The sequence below is a fragment of the Cynocephalus volans genome, chromosome 3 (assembly GCF_027409185.1).
Source record: "Cynocephalus volans isolate mCynVol1 chromosome 3, mCynVol1.pri, whole genome shotgun sequence".
Lineage (NCBI taxonomy): Eukaryota > Metazoa > Chordata > Mammalia > Dermoptera > Cynocephalidae > Cynocephalus > Cynocephalus volans.
The window spans coordinates 60,421,281-60,438,420 of record NC_084462.1 but is presented as its reverse complement, the minus strand read 5'-3'; the positions used below and the strand labels follow the sequence as shown (position 1 = coordinate 60,438,420).

The window sequence follows — 17,140 nt, the reverse complement described above, 5'->3', positions numbered from 1 at the left end:
CACCAGTGGAGACCAAAAAAAAGAGGTCATCTCTCCACAAAGCACACTCCAGAGTAATAAAAGAAGCATCTGCTTTAGGATAATAGGGGAGGACTTGCTCACACCTGTCTCAGTACTGGACAGATCATATAGGCCACAAACCAACAGAGGAACAGTTAATCTATCAGATGGAGAGAACAAATCTACGGTTATTAGAGGGGGGAGTAGAAGGGGAGAGGGGAGAAATTGGATAAGGGGCATAAAGGATAATTACGATTTGTAATGATGAATATGGTAATAAAATTTTTAAAAAGTTAAAAAGAAAAAATAAAAATATTGGTGCCCAAAATAACAACACAAAGCTAAAAATAAGTTAATAACAGTAGATAAATTTTTCCAAAATCAATTTTCAAAAAAGCAGAATCTGCAGTTGAAAACAACACACCATGTTCTAGGATTTAAAAAAAAAAAGATTCAGAAAAATCAACACTAAGACTTTTTAAGCAAAATTACTGAATGTTAAGAATAAGGAAGAATCCAGGCAATCTGAAAGAAAAAGCAGTCACTTCTAAGGGGAAAGATAGGGTGGTCTCAGACCTCTGCAATGGAGCAGTGTATATAAAGTATGAGGAAAAAAGCAAGGCCCAGAAATGTCATCCCACACTATCATTCAAGCATGAAGGTTGACACAACGGTTACAGAAGGTGGACATTATACATCATGTCAGTGTACAAATAACACTGTTAAACAATAATCAGGGACACAGGAAAAGTTTGTAAATTCTTTCCCCCTTTCTAGTGGTTAATACATACTAAGTCAGTTTAATGTAAGAGAAAAAAAGGTTTAATATTATAAACGAAACCACCAGAAGTACTAAAAACTACAACGTAACCATCAAAAACCAGAAGGCCTGAGGAGGAAGGAAGATGGAAGGATGTGTAGATCTAATCAAGTTTTCATGTTTCATAGTTGATCATGAAAAGATATCATCCAAATTTATTAGTTTACAAGACATTAAAACAAATATGAAAAGAAATGAAGACAACTCATTAAAAACACAACATTCTTCCTGCTCGTGAATCTGCCCTGGGCAAAGCTTTGAGGAACAGTTCATCTCTGCTCCCCTCAGAATCCACGGGGGTGGCTTGAAGGCTGGGGCTGGGAACATTTAAATCTCACTCACTCACATGTCTGTGCCTGGGCTGGGAAGATTCTTAGCTGGGACAGGTACAGGTGGGGCTCCCTAGGGATCTCTCTCTCCATGAACTGCCCATGGCCTCTCCAGTACAGTGGCTTAAGGGTAGCCAATTGATATGATTTTTAAATCTATTAAATTGGCAAGTATAATGACCAGTGCTGGCAAGGATACAAGATCTACTGCTGTCAAGGGTAAGCTGAGAAAACTACTTGGAATACCAATTTGGCAATACAGACCAAAATGTTAAATTTGTTTAACAATTCCATTGCTGGGAATTTACCCTTCAGACATAAACAAAAGCTCACCAAAATAATTTGGACAAAAACATCCATTACAGCATTGAATACACTAGAAAAAACTAAAAACTTCAGTGTCCATCAGTAGGGACTGTGCAGGTTCAAACCTCACCAACACCCTGCTAATCTGGGCCTGAAATGCCCTTGCAACTCATGTCTCACACCCAGTGGTGCCCCCTTCCAATCAATTCTTCCAAGCAGCCAGAGCAAATTGGATTGTCTTTCATAGTCAACTCCCTGCAGCTTAAAATCCTTTAGGGCTTTCCGAATTGCTATAAGACCCCATACATCCCTTACCTCTGGAGCCCCGTTCTGCACTGTGCCCCAACCTCCTCACTGGCCTTCCTGCAGCCCCTCCCCTCTGCTACTTCCAGCCACAGGGCCTTTGCATGGACAATTTCCTTTGCCTGTATTACTCCATGCTTCTTTCCTCCACCTGCAGGGTGAACAGGGCGGGATTGGGAGGGGGTCTCTCTGACCATCCCAACATTCTAAGATTCAGCCCACCCCCTGCCCTGCCTCTTAATACTCTGTACTTCTTTCATACTTCCAACAGGTGCCATTTTACTCTGGATGTCATTAGTATTTGTCTTTCTCCCACCAAATCACTGAGTTTCATAATAGCTGGGGCTAAATCTACACTGTCCCTGGCACCTTTTTGTACCTGGTACATAAGAGGTGCTCAATAAATGCTGGCTGAAGTGGTGGACACTACAAAGGAAGCCATGAGCTAGATCTGTACATGCTGATATGGAAAAGGCTTCTAAGTGGAAACATGAGGTACAGGGCAGTGTGAAGCCTCTGCTCCCTTTTGTTTAATTAAAAGTTATCTAATCAAGACAATTGCTGTATACTGGACCATTATGGCTACACATGACAGAAATCCAACAAATCGCCCTAAGTAAAAACAGAAAAAACCTAGGGACAGGGCTTGTTTCAGATGTGGCTGGATTCAGGGACACAGACACCACCACCACCACCAGGGTGTGGCGCTCTCTCCCCACCACAGCTCTCGTCTCCAGGGGCAAGAGTCTGCAGCAGCTCCACCCTCACATCCTCCCAGGTTCAGTTCACATGAGAAACAAGAAGCGCTCCCTCCAGAGGCAGCCCCAGCAAACTTGACCTGGGATAGGCTTCCCTGGAAGTTGGGAGGCTGAGGGCAAATATCCATCTAAAGGAGAACTGAGAAGGCAGAGGGTGTGGTTCATTAGAGGGAAATTTCAGTGGTTACCAAACTAAGGAGAAACAGATGCTAGTGGCCAAAACAAACACACATCACTATAAACTGGTACATGTACTTTTTTTTTTTTTTTTTAAAGCAAATTGTTAACAGTTACTTCCACTGGGACAAGGTACTGGCAGCTGGGTAGGAATATATATACTTTTTTCACTTTGTACCATTCTTTAACATTGACATTTTCTACCATGTACATATGTTATTTTTAATTTCTTAAAATCACAATTAAGGTTCTTTCAATTTAAGAATTTTAGGTCTTAAAAAATGACGCTTGTATACAAATGTAACTCTTATTCAGAGTAGCCTCCAACATATGAATAGCAAAACCAGACATTAACAGCACTTCATGTTAGTACCATACAAAAACACCACAAATTTAGGCACTTTATCAAAGGAAAATGTTGAGAAGTAAATGAGGTTATTGAGTCTTCTGCCACACCCTGCAATGAATTCTGCTGATTCCCTACTTACACACCTTTACAGATCACATAAAATCTGATATTGAGAGTTCTTTTTAACTGAGTGGGATTCAAGTCAAAGAAATTCAGAATAGTAAATACTCAGGACTTCCAAATAACATTATTTTCTGTTTTCTGCATTTCCTGCATAGATTTTGGATTTCCACATCCTGGCTTCCTGTTATATATTTAGATCTCAGAGCTTCCTTCAGGGCTCCCACAGCATGTTTTACCTTCACAGCAATGAAAATGTATGCAGCATGAAGGTTATGATTCTGTTAAGTCAAGTGTTTTAAAAGCTTGTCTGATTAGAACCTGCTATCCTTTTAGTTAACAGAAAATGACAAGCACGGACACAGCAGGCCACCTGATCAGAGCTGGTGCAATGAAGAGGGAGTGGTACCTCAGGAGAACCAATGACTCATCAAACTTAAATGGGAAAAAGCAACACAGTCAAGTTTCCATGTAAGATGATTTTACAGTAAACATGAATTTGTCAGTGTCCAATAATTAACTAGAAAACCTCTGTCTTCTTACTTGAAGACTTTTAAACAGTAATTCTTATAATGACCAGTTCTTATACTGACCATAAACTGGTCATGTGGCAGACCCTTTCTAGAAGAAACTAGAATGTCATCCAGTGTGCAGTTTTCTGGGCCTGCCCCTGCTCCACGAAGGAGTTCCCCATGTCCTGTCTGCTCCTCCACAGAGAGTCTCAGCTGCCCCATTACAGGTCTTCTCTTTTATTCCTAGCTCGATTGTCCTCCTTAGATGCCTGAGATTTCAGATCTCCTTCCTTCTTCTTTTTACCCTTCTCTTGCTTTGTTTTATTCTTCTCTTGGCTTCCTCCTCCTTTGCCAGGGTAAACCTGTCCTTCCAGAGTTACATCAGCACACCTGTCCTGACTGACCAAGAAGTCCTTAATCTCCCAGGCGTAGCTCCCATCACGAAGCATGAAGATAGCACGGTCTGATCCCACAATGAACCTTGATAGAGAGATGCAATCATACAGTTAACATACACTAGGAAGGTGCTAATGGTCAGTGATTCTGTGGTACTTAGCTAAGAAAAATGGGTCACTGCAAATTATGCATGCATACAGAACAAAAAATGTGTATTTTCCAAGGCCTAGCAGCTACTGACATCTAACATTTGAAAAAACTAGCTCACTGAACCCCAGTTCGGATCAAAACAGAAATAGACACTGGATGTTCCTTTGTGTTGTAAGCGGATGCTCAAGAGAGAGCATTAGGAACAGCTCTTTAGCATGCTACAGAGGTGTTCAGGGGCTGCTGCTAGGGAGGCAAGAAGGAGGCTTCTATTTGTATCCGTCTTATATTCTGAAGTGTCCAGCTGAAGTTTTGTTTGAAAAAAGACTTCTGCTGACAAAGCCTAAAAAGCACTGGCTTAGAACAGGTCATTATAAAAGGCCCCTGAAGAGCTTAAGAGGATATTCAGCTACTAGACGGAAATCCTAACCCTGGAGGTTAACAGCAAGCAGCTTCGCTCATTCCTCCTTTCTCCAAGGAGAAAAGAGGAACAGAATGGGGTCTGAGTGGACCACTAGTATGGCCAGTGGACACATTTACTCCATTCCTGAGGGACACCACCACATCTCCACCCTTCAGTTTATAATGCTCCCACCACTCCAGTGGTACTTCCAGACCAGCCACTGCCAAGACATATATTTGCTCTCTGTTAAGTGTCTGTCTATAGAGGCTGACACAAGCATTCTGCTGGCCCAGACATTCTCTAAGTAGTCCTTCTGCTTCTTTTTATTACTTTCATATTTCCTAAATTAAGATATTTGAAGACCCCAAATTTCAGAACTGTTGTTGAGGAGGAGAAAGCAGATTTCTTAGAATTGCATCTCAGGACAATATCAAAACCAGGCCCCTTTCATTAAATTAGTTACCTGTTAATGGTATGGTCCAAGCTTTATGTGTGAACATAGCTACACACAAAAGCATTCTCCACTGAGCAGAAACTTCTAAAGGAAGCAAACTGTCAGCCTGTAACTAATTTGTCCCAGAGAGGCTAAGCTATACAATTTTTTACTCAAATGAAATAAAAGCTAAAGATACAAAGATAAATAAAACTTTAGGATCAAATGAGATATTCAAAGAACAAACTTCCTAGCTTTGAACAATAATGAATGCTCTTCTTTAAAGAAAAAAATATACTTAAAAAAAAAAAAAATTCACATAAATAAATTTAAAAAAAATTTGAGGGGGGCAGTTGGCTGGCCGGTATGGGGATCCAAACCCTTGACCCTGGTGTTATTAACACCACGCTCTAACCAACTAAGCTAACCGGCCACCCTAATAAATAAATGTAAAAGAAGAAATCCTAGATAGAAAAGGCCCAGGGCCCTTGTGAAGTACTGCCACCAAGGACACCCTGCTATAGCTTAAAAAAAAATTCCCAGTACAGCCTACGATTTCTCAGCAGGTTGTTGGTGCTTTACCTCTGGACGTCATAGTTGGCATTGAAAAGACTGCCCTGCCACAGGCTTGTGATTTCCTCCGTCTCTTTCTCAGTGGGGTTTCCTGATACAGTGACAAACATCATGAGAGTCTTCCCTTTTTTCGTCATTTTCAATATGCTTTCAGGCTTGCCCGGGTCTATCTGTGAGAAGTCAACAGGTGCTGGGGGTCTCTTGTGCTCTGGCAGATCTCCTTCTTCTATGTCATCATCTTTCTATTAGGATGGGAGGAAAAAGCATTAACCCGTTATCAGAAACTCGCTTTTCAACTGCTACGGGCAAAAATGTCTGCATATGATATCTGGTGCAGGCTTATGACAAATTATAACAGAAAAAGAAAAACCCAGGGGCTTTTCTCTACTTGACTTCCAAATAAAGTCTAAGTTTCAGGCAGTACTTCCTACCCATCACCTCAGGTTACCAATCACAGAGCGCCCCATGTGATGGGTTTCTACAGGTTTTACACTCTCCAAGAATCCACCCAATATGGTAGATTGGAAAATGGCCACATTACAGATGGTATGGTCATACAATGAAATACTACACAGCAATAAAAAACAAGCACAGATCTCAAAAATATAGAGTGACAAACAACAGGTGCAAAATAAAATATACTATACAATTCCATTTATTTAAGGTTCAAGAATAAGCAAAACTAATGTAGAGTGACAGAAATGAGAATAGTGGTTGCCTCTAGGAGCAGGATATGAGGTGGGATTGACTGTGAAGGGACACGAGAACTTTCTGGGGTGATGGAAATATTCTATATTTTGACAATGGTGTGGATGACACAGATATATCCATTTGTCAAAACTCATTGCACCTTATACTTAAAATCTGCATTTCGCATATATCCATTTCACCTAAATAATAAGAACTGTACACAAATATTCAATCCTCGTTAGTAGGTTTGCTTTTTGCAGTGGTATGAGCTAGCGATTCTGAAACTACTTTCGGTAAACTCTAGGCTTGAGCAAATTAATAAACTCATTAAGGATAACGACAGCCAGGTTTCTCATTTTCGGAAAGGAAGTCACAAATACAGAAGGGAAAAGAATGTACCCTGTGTAATGGATGACACTGGAATTGGAGGCATCAGAAGAAACTTGTGATTTTTAATAGATAAATAGATAGGTAGAGAGATGGATGAATAAAAACATTTAAAATAACTAGGGTTCCTCGGAGAAAAGATTAATTACAGCAAGGAAATAGAAGATAAGTCTAGAACATTTTAATCACATAACATGTCAAAATGACACAGAAGCCAACTTGAAGCAGCTCTCATGGGCCAAACCTCGAATAATTTGATCAAAATAAACAGTAATAATGACTTGTAACACCCCAAATAAGATACATTGGGTCCATACTGATATAAACAAATAAATAAATTCCTAACAGTAGAATACCAGCTAATAAATAGAATGCAGATTGACAGATAGGTAAATATTTAAAAGAACCAGGTCTGGAACTAGGAACCAGGACCCCGGGAGAAATGGCTAATCCCAGCAACAAAAAGTCATGAAGTACTGACTGATACATGCAACAACATGGATGAACCTTGAAAACATACATAAAAGAAGCCAGACACAAAGGATTACACATTCTACAATTCCATTTACAGGAAATGTCCACAGCAGACAAATCTATTGAGACAGAAAGTAGATTAGTGGTTGCCTAGGGCTGGGGGATTAGGAGAAAATGGGGGATAAGTGATTGAGGGTTTCTTTCTGGGATGGCGAAAATATTTTAAAATTGATTGTGGTGATAGTTGTACAACTCTTTGAATATACTAAAAACCACCGAAATGTATACTTTAAATGTAAACTGTATATGGCATGTGAATTATATCTTGATAAAGCTGTTACCCTCCAAAAAACCTAAAATGAAACAAAAAGTCTGTATATCATTATTATTTGATCCTCTTGACAAATCCCTAAAGGGCCAAGGCTTAAGACACCAACAACGTACTGTACTAAAAGTATTTTTGGTAAAAAGTGAGCACAGAAGAATTTTAAAGCAATGCTTGAGAGGAATCCATATTCATATAAGACCTGGGATCTTGTTTCAGCTCTACGTAACAGTTGTGTGACCTTGGATAAGATTCCTTACTCCTCTAGGCCTGTTTCCTCATCAATAAAATGAAAACGCAGAACTCTAGTGATCTCCAAGCCCCAGCAATACGACTACACATAACACACCAACCTTATCAACTCTGCCACCCTCTCAACTGACCTGTTTCTTCCTCAATTTGCACTGAAAGCTCTGTTCAAGGTGACCTGTAGACAGGAGCATGGGCTATGCAGTCAGATGGATCTCGGTTGGGTGCCACCACTGAAGCTGTGTGGCCCTGGACAAATTACCTAGCTCATGTAAGTTCTGCTTGGGCTGGAGGATTTTATGACAAAGGCAAGCAGTATTGAGTACATGCAAGCTATTACACTGCTCCCTCCTCAAGCCCCTGTAATCCCACCTCCAACCACAATCATCCTATGGCAATTACACTCTCAAAGTCACAAAGGAGCTCCTAGTTGCCCAATTTACAGGCTGTTTTTGTCTTCATTCTATCCTACTTCTCCATAACATCTGTTATGGTCTCCTTAAAACATTCCGAGACTTCCAGTTGGTTCAATACCCTAAAATATTTGTATTTTTCAAACGGATTTCACTAATGACCATGAAATTAACTTAGCAAGTCACAAGCAGCATGAAAATATAACTAAATAATACTAAATGTAGTGCATACAGTATGGGTAAGGATTGTTTCAAGAAACCTTAATTTCCATTTTTATATGCTTTTATGTGTGTTTCAGTTACAGAAAAAAAGAAAGAAAAAAAACAGTACCCTAGATGTACGCAATTGCCCAGTTCCACTCTAGTAGGCACCAACTGTTCCACTGTGTTCTCTATTACACAAACAAGCCCATCCTTACCCGTAGGCAGGGCTTGCACCGGAGTAGCTAAATCAGGCACTCCAGTGATCACAGTCTCAGCCCTGCCTTCAGGCCCATCCAGTATTTACAACTGACTTCACCACTTCTCCATGACTGTTTGTCAAAGTCAATAGCTACAAAGCTGAGCTCCCCTTTTCTACAAATCCTTCTCTTCCTCCTATGGTCCTTGATAATAACTGCTACCTACTGAGTTGCTATGTACCAGGCATGTTACATATATTATCTCCAAACATCAAAACAATCCTACAAGGTCTCCATTTAACATACGAGGAGGATGAGGCTCAGAGAAGATAATTTGTTCAATTTACTCACATGCTATCAGTGAAGGTAACACTGAAGTGCAAACCCACATTTCTGGCTCCAAATCCCTCCAACCTACCAATTCCCATTACACCTGGTTACCATACTTAAAATGAAATATCACCTTTGGTTGTTCAACACCAGTTGGAACTCAGCATTAGTTCAAACACAATAGAAGGAATTCTTATCTTCTCTCTACACATCTGAAGCAAGTCTCATTGAAGCACTGATTCTTGCACTGGTGGGGAAGGACTGGGGGCATGCATTCAGGGATGCCACTGGGGGAAAGAAGAATGCTTCCTACAAAAAAGCACCCAGACACAGGTATGTTTTCTCACAGAGTATCACCGTTACTGGGGAAGGATGCTCACGTCATTAGCTCACTTAGTCTGCATGGCCTCCTGAAAAGTGGGATATTATCTGGCTTTAGAGATACGTGAAACAAGGATCACACAGCTATGGAGGGGTAAAGCTGGATTCAAAAACTCTGTCCTTTTACTATACTATGCTGTCATCTTCCTGTTCACACATTGAACCAACTATCAAGTCCTGTTAAGAGCATATAATCTCTCACATTTCTCCCTTCCATTCCACGCCTGTAGCTTCTAGCTTAATCCAGGTCCTCCTCATTATCTTTATTTTTTGGTGGCTGGCCAGTACGGGGATCTGAACTCTTGACCTTGGTGTTATAACACCATGCTCTAACCAACTGAGCTAACAGGCCAGCCCTTCATTATTTATGTACACTGACAATGTGTATGGTGGTATATAGTAACATGGTTAAAAGAAAGGGCTCTAAAGTCAAGTGACAGCATTTGAAACTCAGCTACCTTGCTCTGTGGCCTTGGGCAAGTTACTTAACCTCTCAATGCCTCAATGTCATCATCTAGAAAACAGGGATAAGTGCCTCCCTCACTGATACGGGAAGAGATAAAATTAAATGAGATAATATGCTTGTTTGGTCCTTCAGATTCTCTCCCTGTACATCCATCCTAAATTTTGCTGACCAATTAATTTTCCTAAAGTTTAGCCCGATCATGACATTCCCCATTCAGAAACTTCCAAGAGCTGCACTCCAGAGAATATTCCAAAGCCATTTAAAAGTTCAAGTGTGAAGACAATGCAGTAACCTGGGGAAATGCTTAAGAGGTATCAAACGAAAAATGAAGAGAAAACGTTCCACCTATGCTATGACTTCAGCTATAAAAATTATGTCTGCATATGGTAGGGCCCTTGAAAAAGTGAACATGTTTTGGGATAAGGTTATGGATGTTTAAATATAAACATTCCAGTACTGTACTATTTGGGTAATACAACTTTTCATACTCATCACACTTGCATATTTTCTTCTAAATAAAGTGCAAACCCTGGAGCAAGGAAGGCCTCACATGGCCTGGTTCCCACTAACCTTCCTATCATTAACTCCCACTACTTTGTTTCAATATATATAGTCTGTTCTAGCTAACCTAAATTATTTAACATAGCTAATGGTTATTGAGTTGCACCATTCTAGGTTCTTTCCATGTTTTCTCAATTAATCCTTGTAACTACTTTGATGTTGGTAATACTAACACCTCTATTTTGCAGATGAGGAAACTGAGGCACAGAGAGGTTCTTTACCACTCCAAATTCACAAGTTTAAGTGCTTCGAAGTCTACTGCCAGAGCCAAAGCTGTTAATCTTCACTACTCTGCCCAAGTCCCATCTGTCTCATCCCCAGTTCAAGTTGTTCTGTTAGACATGTGTTTCTCCCTCATTTCCTCAGCCTGTCTAAAATGCCACTGCCCCCACATTTTCCTTGGCCTATCGAAAATGCCATTTCCTCCCTGAAGCCCTTTGAGATTCCCACAGCACTTTCTCTCTTTATAGCACTTATCAATTTCTTTGTATTATGGTTATTTTTATTGTTATCTACTGTTTCTGATGGATCCCTTGTTCATCTCTGCAGCACCCTCTTCATATAACTCAGGGTCTGAGTATTTCCAGGGTAGGATTTCTCATGAGATGGTCTCACTTTGGCAGATCAAAACGCCTTATTTACTACAGTCCAAAAAGAGATAGGGAGACTGCAAGGGAGATATGCAATGAAGAGGTTCCCTCTTCATTAGCGGTAAGCACACATTCAAATCTACCCCACTCTTTTTCCATCACATGCAGATAAACATGAAAACACGTCTGTTTTCTTCTAGCAAAATGCATCAGGTGGCGTTTCAAGCTTCTGTCTGAAAGTCTTCACCCCCTCCCCCACAACACATAATCACAAAGTAACAAAATGTCAGTGTTGGAAAGAATCTTAGGAATCATCCAGTAAAACCTCCTCGTTTTGCTGATAAGGAAACAGGCCCACAAAGGAGATATAACCTGCCCAAGGTTAGACAGTGAGTACAACCAAAGATTCTGACTCCACTATACCAGCTGTGCAAATCAACCAGGACAGTACAACCACCTTTGGAAGGGAAAAAGGCAGTAACGTGTTCTTGGTCAGTGAATTTTACCTTAAAAGCTTATTACACACTCCCTGTAACTGCACATTCCGGTGCATCCACGCAATAAATCAGAAAACTTACTTTCACAGAAACAAGTCACTGCTCCTTTAAACGAAAACTATGAGTTCCATGACAGAGAGCCACTAGCCTTTGCTATTCTACCCGCTAACCCCCAATAAAATAAATCCGCCCACTAAATCACAAAATTACAAAATTCCCAGCAGGGACATATATCTAAACGGGAAGTCTGAAATCCCACTGATTTAGAAGACAAGAGAATTATCAGATAGATAACACTGTCGAAAGATAATCATCACCGCAACCCACTCACCCACCCAACCACTCACGAAGGGAGGATGAAGGAAAAGCTCTTTAGCAGTAGAGTGGGAAATGTCTTTCTCCTCACTCGCAGGTCTCACTGACCAGGGGGGTCGACGCAGAAGCGACCAAGGCACGGAAGGGAAAGTAAAGCTGAATAATGGCAGGCTGACTCACGACTGGCAGGTGGAAGAGGCCACGGGGATGAGAGGCCTGGGGCGGGGATCCGCAGGCCGTGACGGAGTCAGAGAAGGGTCGGAGGTGGCCTGAGTGGGTAAGGACTCGTGGCAGGAGCAGAGAGAAGTTAGAGAGTCGGGAGACACCGAGACAGGGGTCAGAAGAGTCCCGACACAGCGCAGGCAAGGGGTCAGTGGAAACGGGGCCCTGGACAGGGAAGAGCGGGGAAGGTGTGCGCGCGCCGCGGACCTCCCACTGTTCCAGAAGACGCGCCATGTCCGCATCATTGTAATCGCGAATATCCTTCTTCTTCTTCCGGGGAGGTGGGGTAGCCTCTCCGGGCGTTCCGGCCGGGCCGTCGGTCGCGCAGTCCCCAGGCGGCGGCTGCAGAACCAGCAGCAGGAGGTCAGAGGCAAAAAGCAGGACTACAGCCGTACGCGCCCAGCTGGAGGCCGCCATCTTCGCCGCGCAGCGCCACGCCGCCGCGCAGACCAGACCTGCGCGCCGCCCGGGCCCCGCCCCTGGCCGCGTTTCTTGGGCCCGCGCCCGGCCGTAGCCGGCGGGGACTCCGCCTCCCGAGCCCGCCTCCGGCCCCGCCTCCGCAGGGTCCCTGGCTCCGCCCCTTCCATTTCTTCCAGCCCCTTCCGGAAGCCCCGCCCTTCCGCCATCTTGGTCCCGCCCTTTGTGTGGCTGAGACTTTCTGCCCTGACCCTAACTGCTGTTTTGCATTTTCCGGTAAAGGCCAACTTTTATGCACAGGCCAGATCCAAAAGTTCCCTCAGGGCCTCCAGGAACCTCAGTTTCTCGCCTGTAAAATGAATTGGAGCTGAAAATTCTGGAAGCTGCCTCAGCTCTAAGAAAGCCCATTTCAGGATGTCAGACGTTTACCCTTAGTCTCCTGCAATTTCCTTTGAGAACAGCCAGTTAAGAAGTTAGTGGCAGGTAGAGCATTTTTCAGAAGGTCATAAATAGATCCGGCCCATTGCTTCCCTCCTCATTAAAGAGGATTCAATTCAACCAGCTTTCAACATAACTGTCATTTCCTAAACTCGAAAAGGTTTTTGTTTTCTTTCTTAATCATTATTTTTTCTTTCTTTCCTTTTTTTCTTTTTTCTTTTTGCTGGCTAACACAGGGACTTTTTTTTTTGTACTTTTCATCTTTTAAAAATAGCTTCGGTTTTTCTTCTGACTTCAACTTAATATGGTAGACTCTAACTAATCCTTTTCAACTCTAAATCACACTTTTTTTGTTTCTTTAAAATATTCTGGGCAGAGATGCTTTAAAATTCCATAAGTTTTAAATGGCTAATCTGCTGATTTCTTTTAACTTTTTAATTACATAAGACAGGAATCATTCATTTTAGTTGTAAAATACTCAAACACTATACAAAGTTTAATTCCGACCCCACAATTCTACTCCATACTAACCACAGTTATCAGTTCATCACATATCGCATACATTTTCTATACTTTTATTTATATTTTATTTTTATTTTTTTAAAAAGATGACCGGTAAGGGGATCTTAGCCCTTGACTTAGTGTTGTCAGCACCACCCTCAGCCAGTGAGCTAACCAGCCATCCCTATATAGGATCCAAACCCATGGCCTTGGTGTTATCAGCACCACACTCTCCTGAGTGAGCCATGGGCTGGCCCTTGACATGAAGAACTTTCATTCTTTTTACCTCTATGTTAGTGTTCTTTGGTATTGTTACTCCAACAGTTTATTTCCCTATTGATGGGCATATATTACCAATTTTTCTGCTACTACGACAAAAAAGAGCTGCAATAAACCTCTTTATTCATGCCTTGTTTGGATGGATTAATAGGCTGCATATAACTGAAACCTGACTTTCTAAAAAGTGGCCTAAATAAGATAGAAGGCTTTGTCGTATTTGATTCTTCTTTCACAGAAGTAGGTGGAAACTAAGCATCTAGGGCTGGTACGGTGGTTCCTCAGTCATCTGGTACCTAGCTTCTTTCTCATCCTGCTCCATCATACTGGCCTGTGGCTTCCATCCTCAAGGTCACCACAAGTTCTAGGATGGCTATAGGAGCCCTAGCCATCAAGATGACATTCAACCAGAGGAAGGAGAAAGAAAGGAAGGCCAACTAGAAGCACATTTTTCTATGGAGTCAACTTCTTTTAAGCAGCCTACTTAGGTTTGCACGACACACTTTCTGTTTACATCTTATTGGCTGAAACCTAGCCCTCCAAGGGAGGCTGGGCAATTGTCTTCTAGTTGTATATTGTCATCTCAAATAAAATTGGGATTCTGTTATCAAGGGAAAGAATATAGTGGAGATTGATTAGGCAACTAGCTAGCAATGTCTGCCTTCCTTCTTTGGACCAATTGGTCCTTAGGACCAATGCAGTTTAAATTCTCTCCCACTGTAGTGGTGGTTGATATTCTACATATTTATGCATGCATCTATATGTAAACATGCTATGCTGTCTCCTGTTGACATCGAGCAGAAATAACTCATAATAAAAAGGTTTTTTTTCTTTTCATTTCTGAAATCATAAGGGAAATGTCATAAGCTTTCTCCCCAGAGCACATTGCCCCACCCAGTGGCTTGGAGCCGTGTCCTGGTGCAGTCATGCTAAAAAAACATGCACAGCTGTGGCTGATCATGTGCTGTGTTGGGAGGGGTCACCCTGGTAATTCATTTTGCCAGTTGCCAAGTTAAGGTGCAAAAGTGCTGGGATTCTTGGCCCACAGTATCTACTTATAGAGAATAAAAGTCATCGAGTGTTTTACAGAAATTGTTGGGATTGTATAAAAAGTTCCAGGGCTGCTGACTTTCATCAAAGGAGGGAATCAATTCAGCTTATAATCCACTGATGTAAAAACATCTGGATGAATTGCTTTTTCAACATTTTGATATTTGAAACATTTTGGTATTTGGAACTTGATTCAATTCAACTCCGGAGGAATTTATTTACTAAGGACCTACTGTTAACCAAGAACCAGGTGAGGCACTGACGCAAAGAATAATATAACAAGATCCTTGATCTTGGGGCTTTAGGGCTAGCAGAGGAGATAAACAGTATGCAGTAAGTTTAATGCAAATTACAGGAGGTCAGGGATGATGTGATGATGATAATAATATCCCCATTTTAAATAGAGGAAACCCTGGTTTTGGAATTACATAATTGCCTGAGGTCACATAGCTAGTACAGCAGCAGAGCAAGAATCTGAGCCCAGGTGTACTGGACAGCGAGGTCCAGTCTTCCTTCATGTCTTTCTTCCACCCTAGCACCATCTGGGTTAATCAGTGAGGCACACGGAATAATTAAACTGAGAGCCATCTGGAAAATGGATTGAAAAGAGTCTTAGGTTAGCTGTTTAGCTCACTTGGTTAGAGCATGGTGCTGATAATACCAAGGTCAGGGTTCAGATCTCCAGACCTGCCAGCAGCAGCAAAAAAAAAAAAAAAAAAGTCTGGAGCCAGGAGTGCTCAGATTGGATAAGAGTCTGAACCAGGTCTGAGGCAGTGCAGCATAGGGCAGGAGAGGAGATGTCGGAAGTGAAAGAGGTTGTGTGGTCAAAGCCTAAATGAAGAGCCATTCATTGCTCTGGGGTTGATAAAACCCCACCTCTTAGTGGTTCAGTGACTGTGGACGGTAAAATTGAATCTCAGATCTAATTAGTGTGCTAGCCTGGAATCATCTTGGCCTGTGTCACTCCACAACAAACGAGGGTAAAGCAAGAGTTTCTAGCACTATTTGGAATCAGGCAGGGGTGATATTCAAAATACTGAAAAACTGGAGTGGCACAATTACCAGTTAATCAGAACTGAGACCTCTGACTTGAAGGGCATTAACCTTTCAAGCATTAACCCTTTAATGACTGAATCATAGGAATATATGAGAGGAGGGGCCTGGGAATGGGGCTGAGGGGCGGGGGGAGACAATGACTATTTACCATTTTTCACTTTTGCTGCTTTTTAGTCCAGTGCAAGAAGAGAGGTGCTGCATACCTCCTAGGTTTTACATGCCCCTAAATTTACTGACTTGAATATTTTTAATTACATAAAAATACATGAATCATTCATTGTAATTGTTAAAAATCTGTAGCAACTAACTGGTGGTCTTTTGATTGCAATTTCCAATTTTCAGTAGAGAATGTGACTGGCCCAGCCTGAGGCAGGTGTCCATTCCTGGTCACTACCTTTACTTCTGAACAGGAAAGCAGTACTCTAGAGTTAAACATAACAATTAAAACTTGTGTTTGCCAAACAAAAGTTAAAACACAAACAATAGATTGGGAGGAAAACTGCAACATGGCATATACAAAAAAATCTTACGAATCAGTGAGACAAAGATAAATGCCCCAGCTGAAAAACAGGAAAGGATATCAACACCTAATTCCTAAAAGGATAAATATAAGTGGCTGATTCATATGGAAAGGGGGGGGGGGGGGAAAGCAGAACTTCACTAGGTATCTAAAAAATGCAAATTCAAAAAGGTTATAATCGTTTACCTGTCAGTTGGGCCAGGATAACAATAAAGATAGTATACATTGTCGGCAAGACTCAGGAAATAAGCATTCTCATTCATTTCTGGGGGTGGAGTTTTCTGGATGAAAATTAGGTGAAATGTTTCAAAATCCCCAAATTGTACATAATCTGACTAGCAATTCCACTTCAAAGAACTGACTCTGAAAATAGACAATGAAGATAATACTAATGATAATAATATTGCACACTTACTGTACCTGCAGGCATTCTTCCGAGCGCTTTATATGTATTTCTTCATTTACCCATTGTAACAATCCTACAGAACACTCTCCATAAGAGGGGAAAACGGGAACCACTTATTTATTTATTTATTGGGAACCACTCTATGTTACTGTCACCAAAGCTTTCACCAGATGTGTTCCCTGGACTTTGGATTTCCCAGCCTCTGAAAATGTAAGCAATAGGCCGGCCCGTGGCTCACTCGGTAGAGTGCGGTGCTGATAACACCAAGGCCTCGGGTTCGGATCCTATATAGGGATGGCCGGTTTGCTCACTGGCTGAGCGTGGTGCTGACAACACCAAGCCAAGGGTTGAGATCCCCTTACCGGTCATCTTTTAAAAAAAAAAAAAAAAAAAAAAAATGAAAATGTAAGCAATAAATTTTGTTTTCTTTATAAATTATCCAGTTCCAGTTATTTTGTTATAAGCAACAGAAATGGACTAATACACACTCTAAATGTTCAAAAACAGCCGAGCCCGTGGCGCACTCGGGAGAGTGCGGCGCTGGGAGCG

At 41.6% G+C, this 17,140-nt stretch overlaps 1 protein-coding gene across 1 annotated transcript; it reads right to left on the bottom strand.

The window, feature by feature from the left end:
* Positions 1–497: 497 nt before the first annotated feature.
* MESD (mesoderm development LRP chaperone) lies at positions 498–12,377 on the bottom strand. The gene is made up of 3 exons (XM_063091779.1): positions 12,135–12,377; positions 5,636–5,868; positions 498–4,154 (listed from the first exon to the last, which is right to left on the bottom strand). The coding sequence occupies exons 1-3, from the start codon at positions 12,342–12,344 to the stop codon at positions 3,896–3,898; spliced, it is 702 nt and encodes a 233-aa protein (XP_062947849.1). The 5' UTR covers positions 12,345–12,377; the 3' UTR covers positions 498–3,895.
* Between the last annotated feature and the right edge of the window lie 4,763 nt (positions 12,378–17,140).

Bases quoted from the DNA above. Each gene is read 5' to 3' on its own strand.
- MESD (XM_063091779.1), bottom strand. From the start codon at position 12,344: ATGGCGGCCTCCAGCTGGGCGCGTACGGCTGTAGTCCTGCTTTTTGCC. The intron at 5,869-12,134 runs GTCCGCGGCGCG...CCATCCTAATAG, and splicing joins GTCTTCTGGAACAGTGGGAG to AAAGATGATGACATAGAAGA. The intron at 4,155-5,635 runs GTAAAGCACCAA...CTCTCTATCAAG, and splicing joins GCCAACTATGACGTCCAGAG to GTTCATTGTGGGATCAGACC.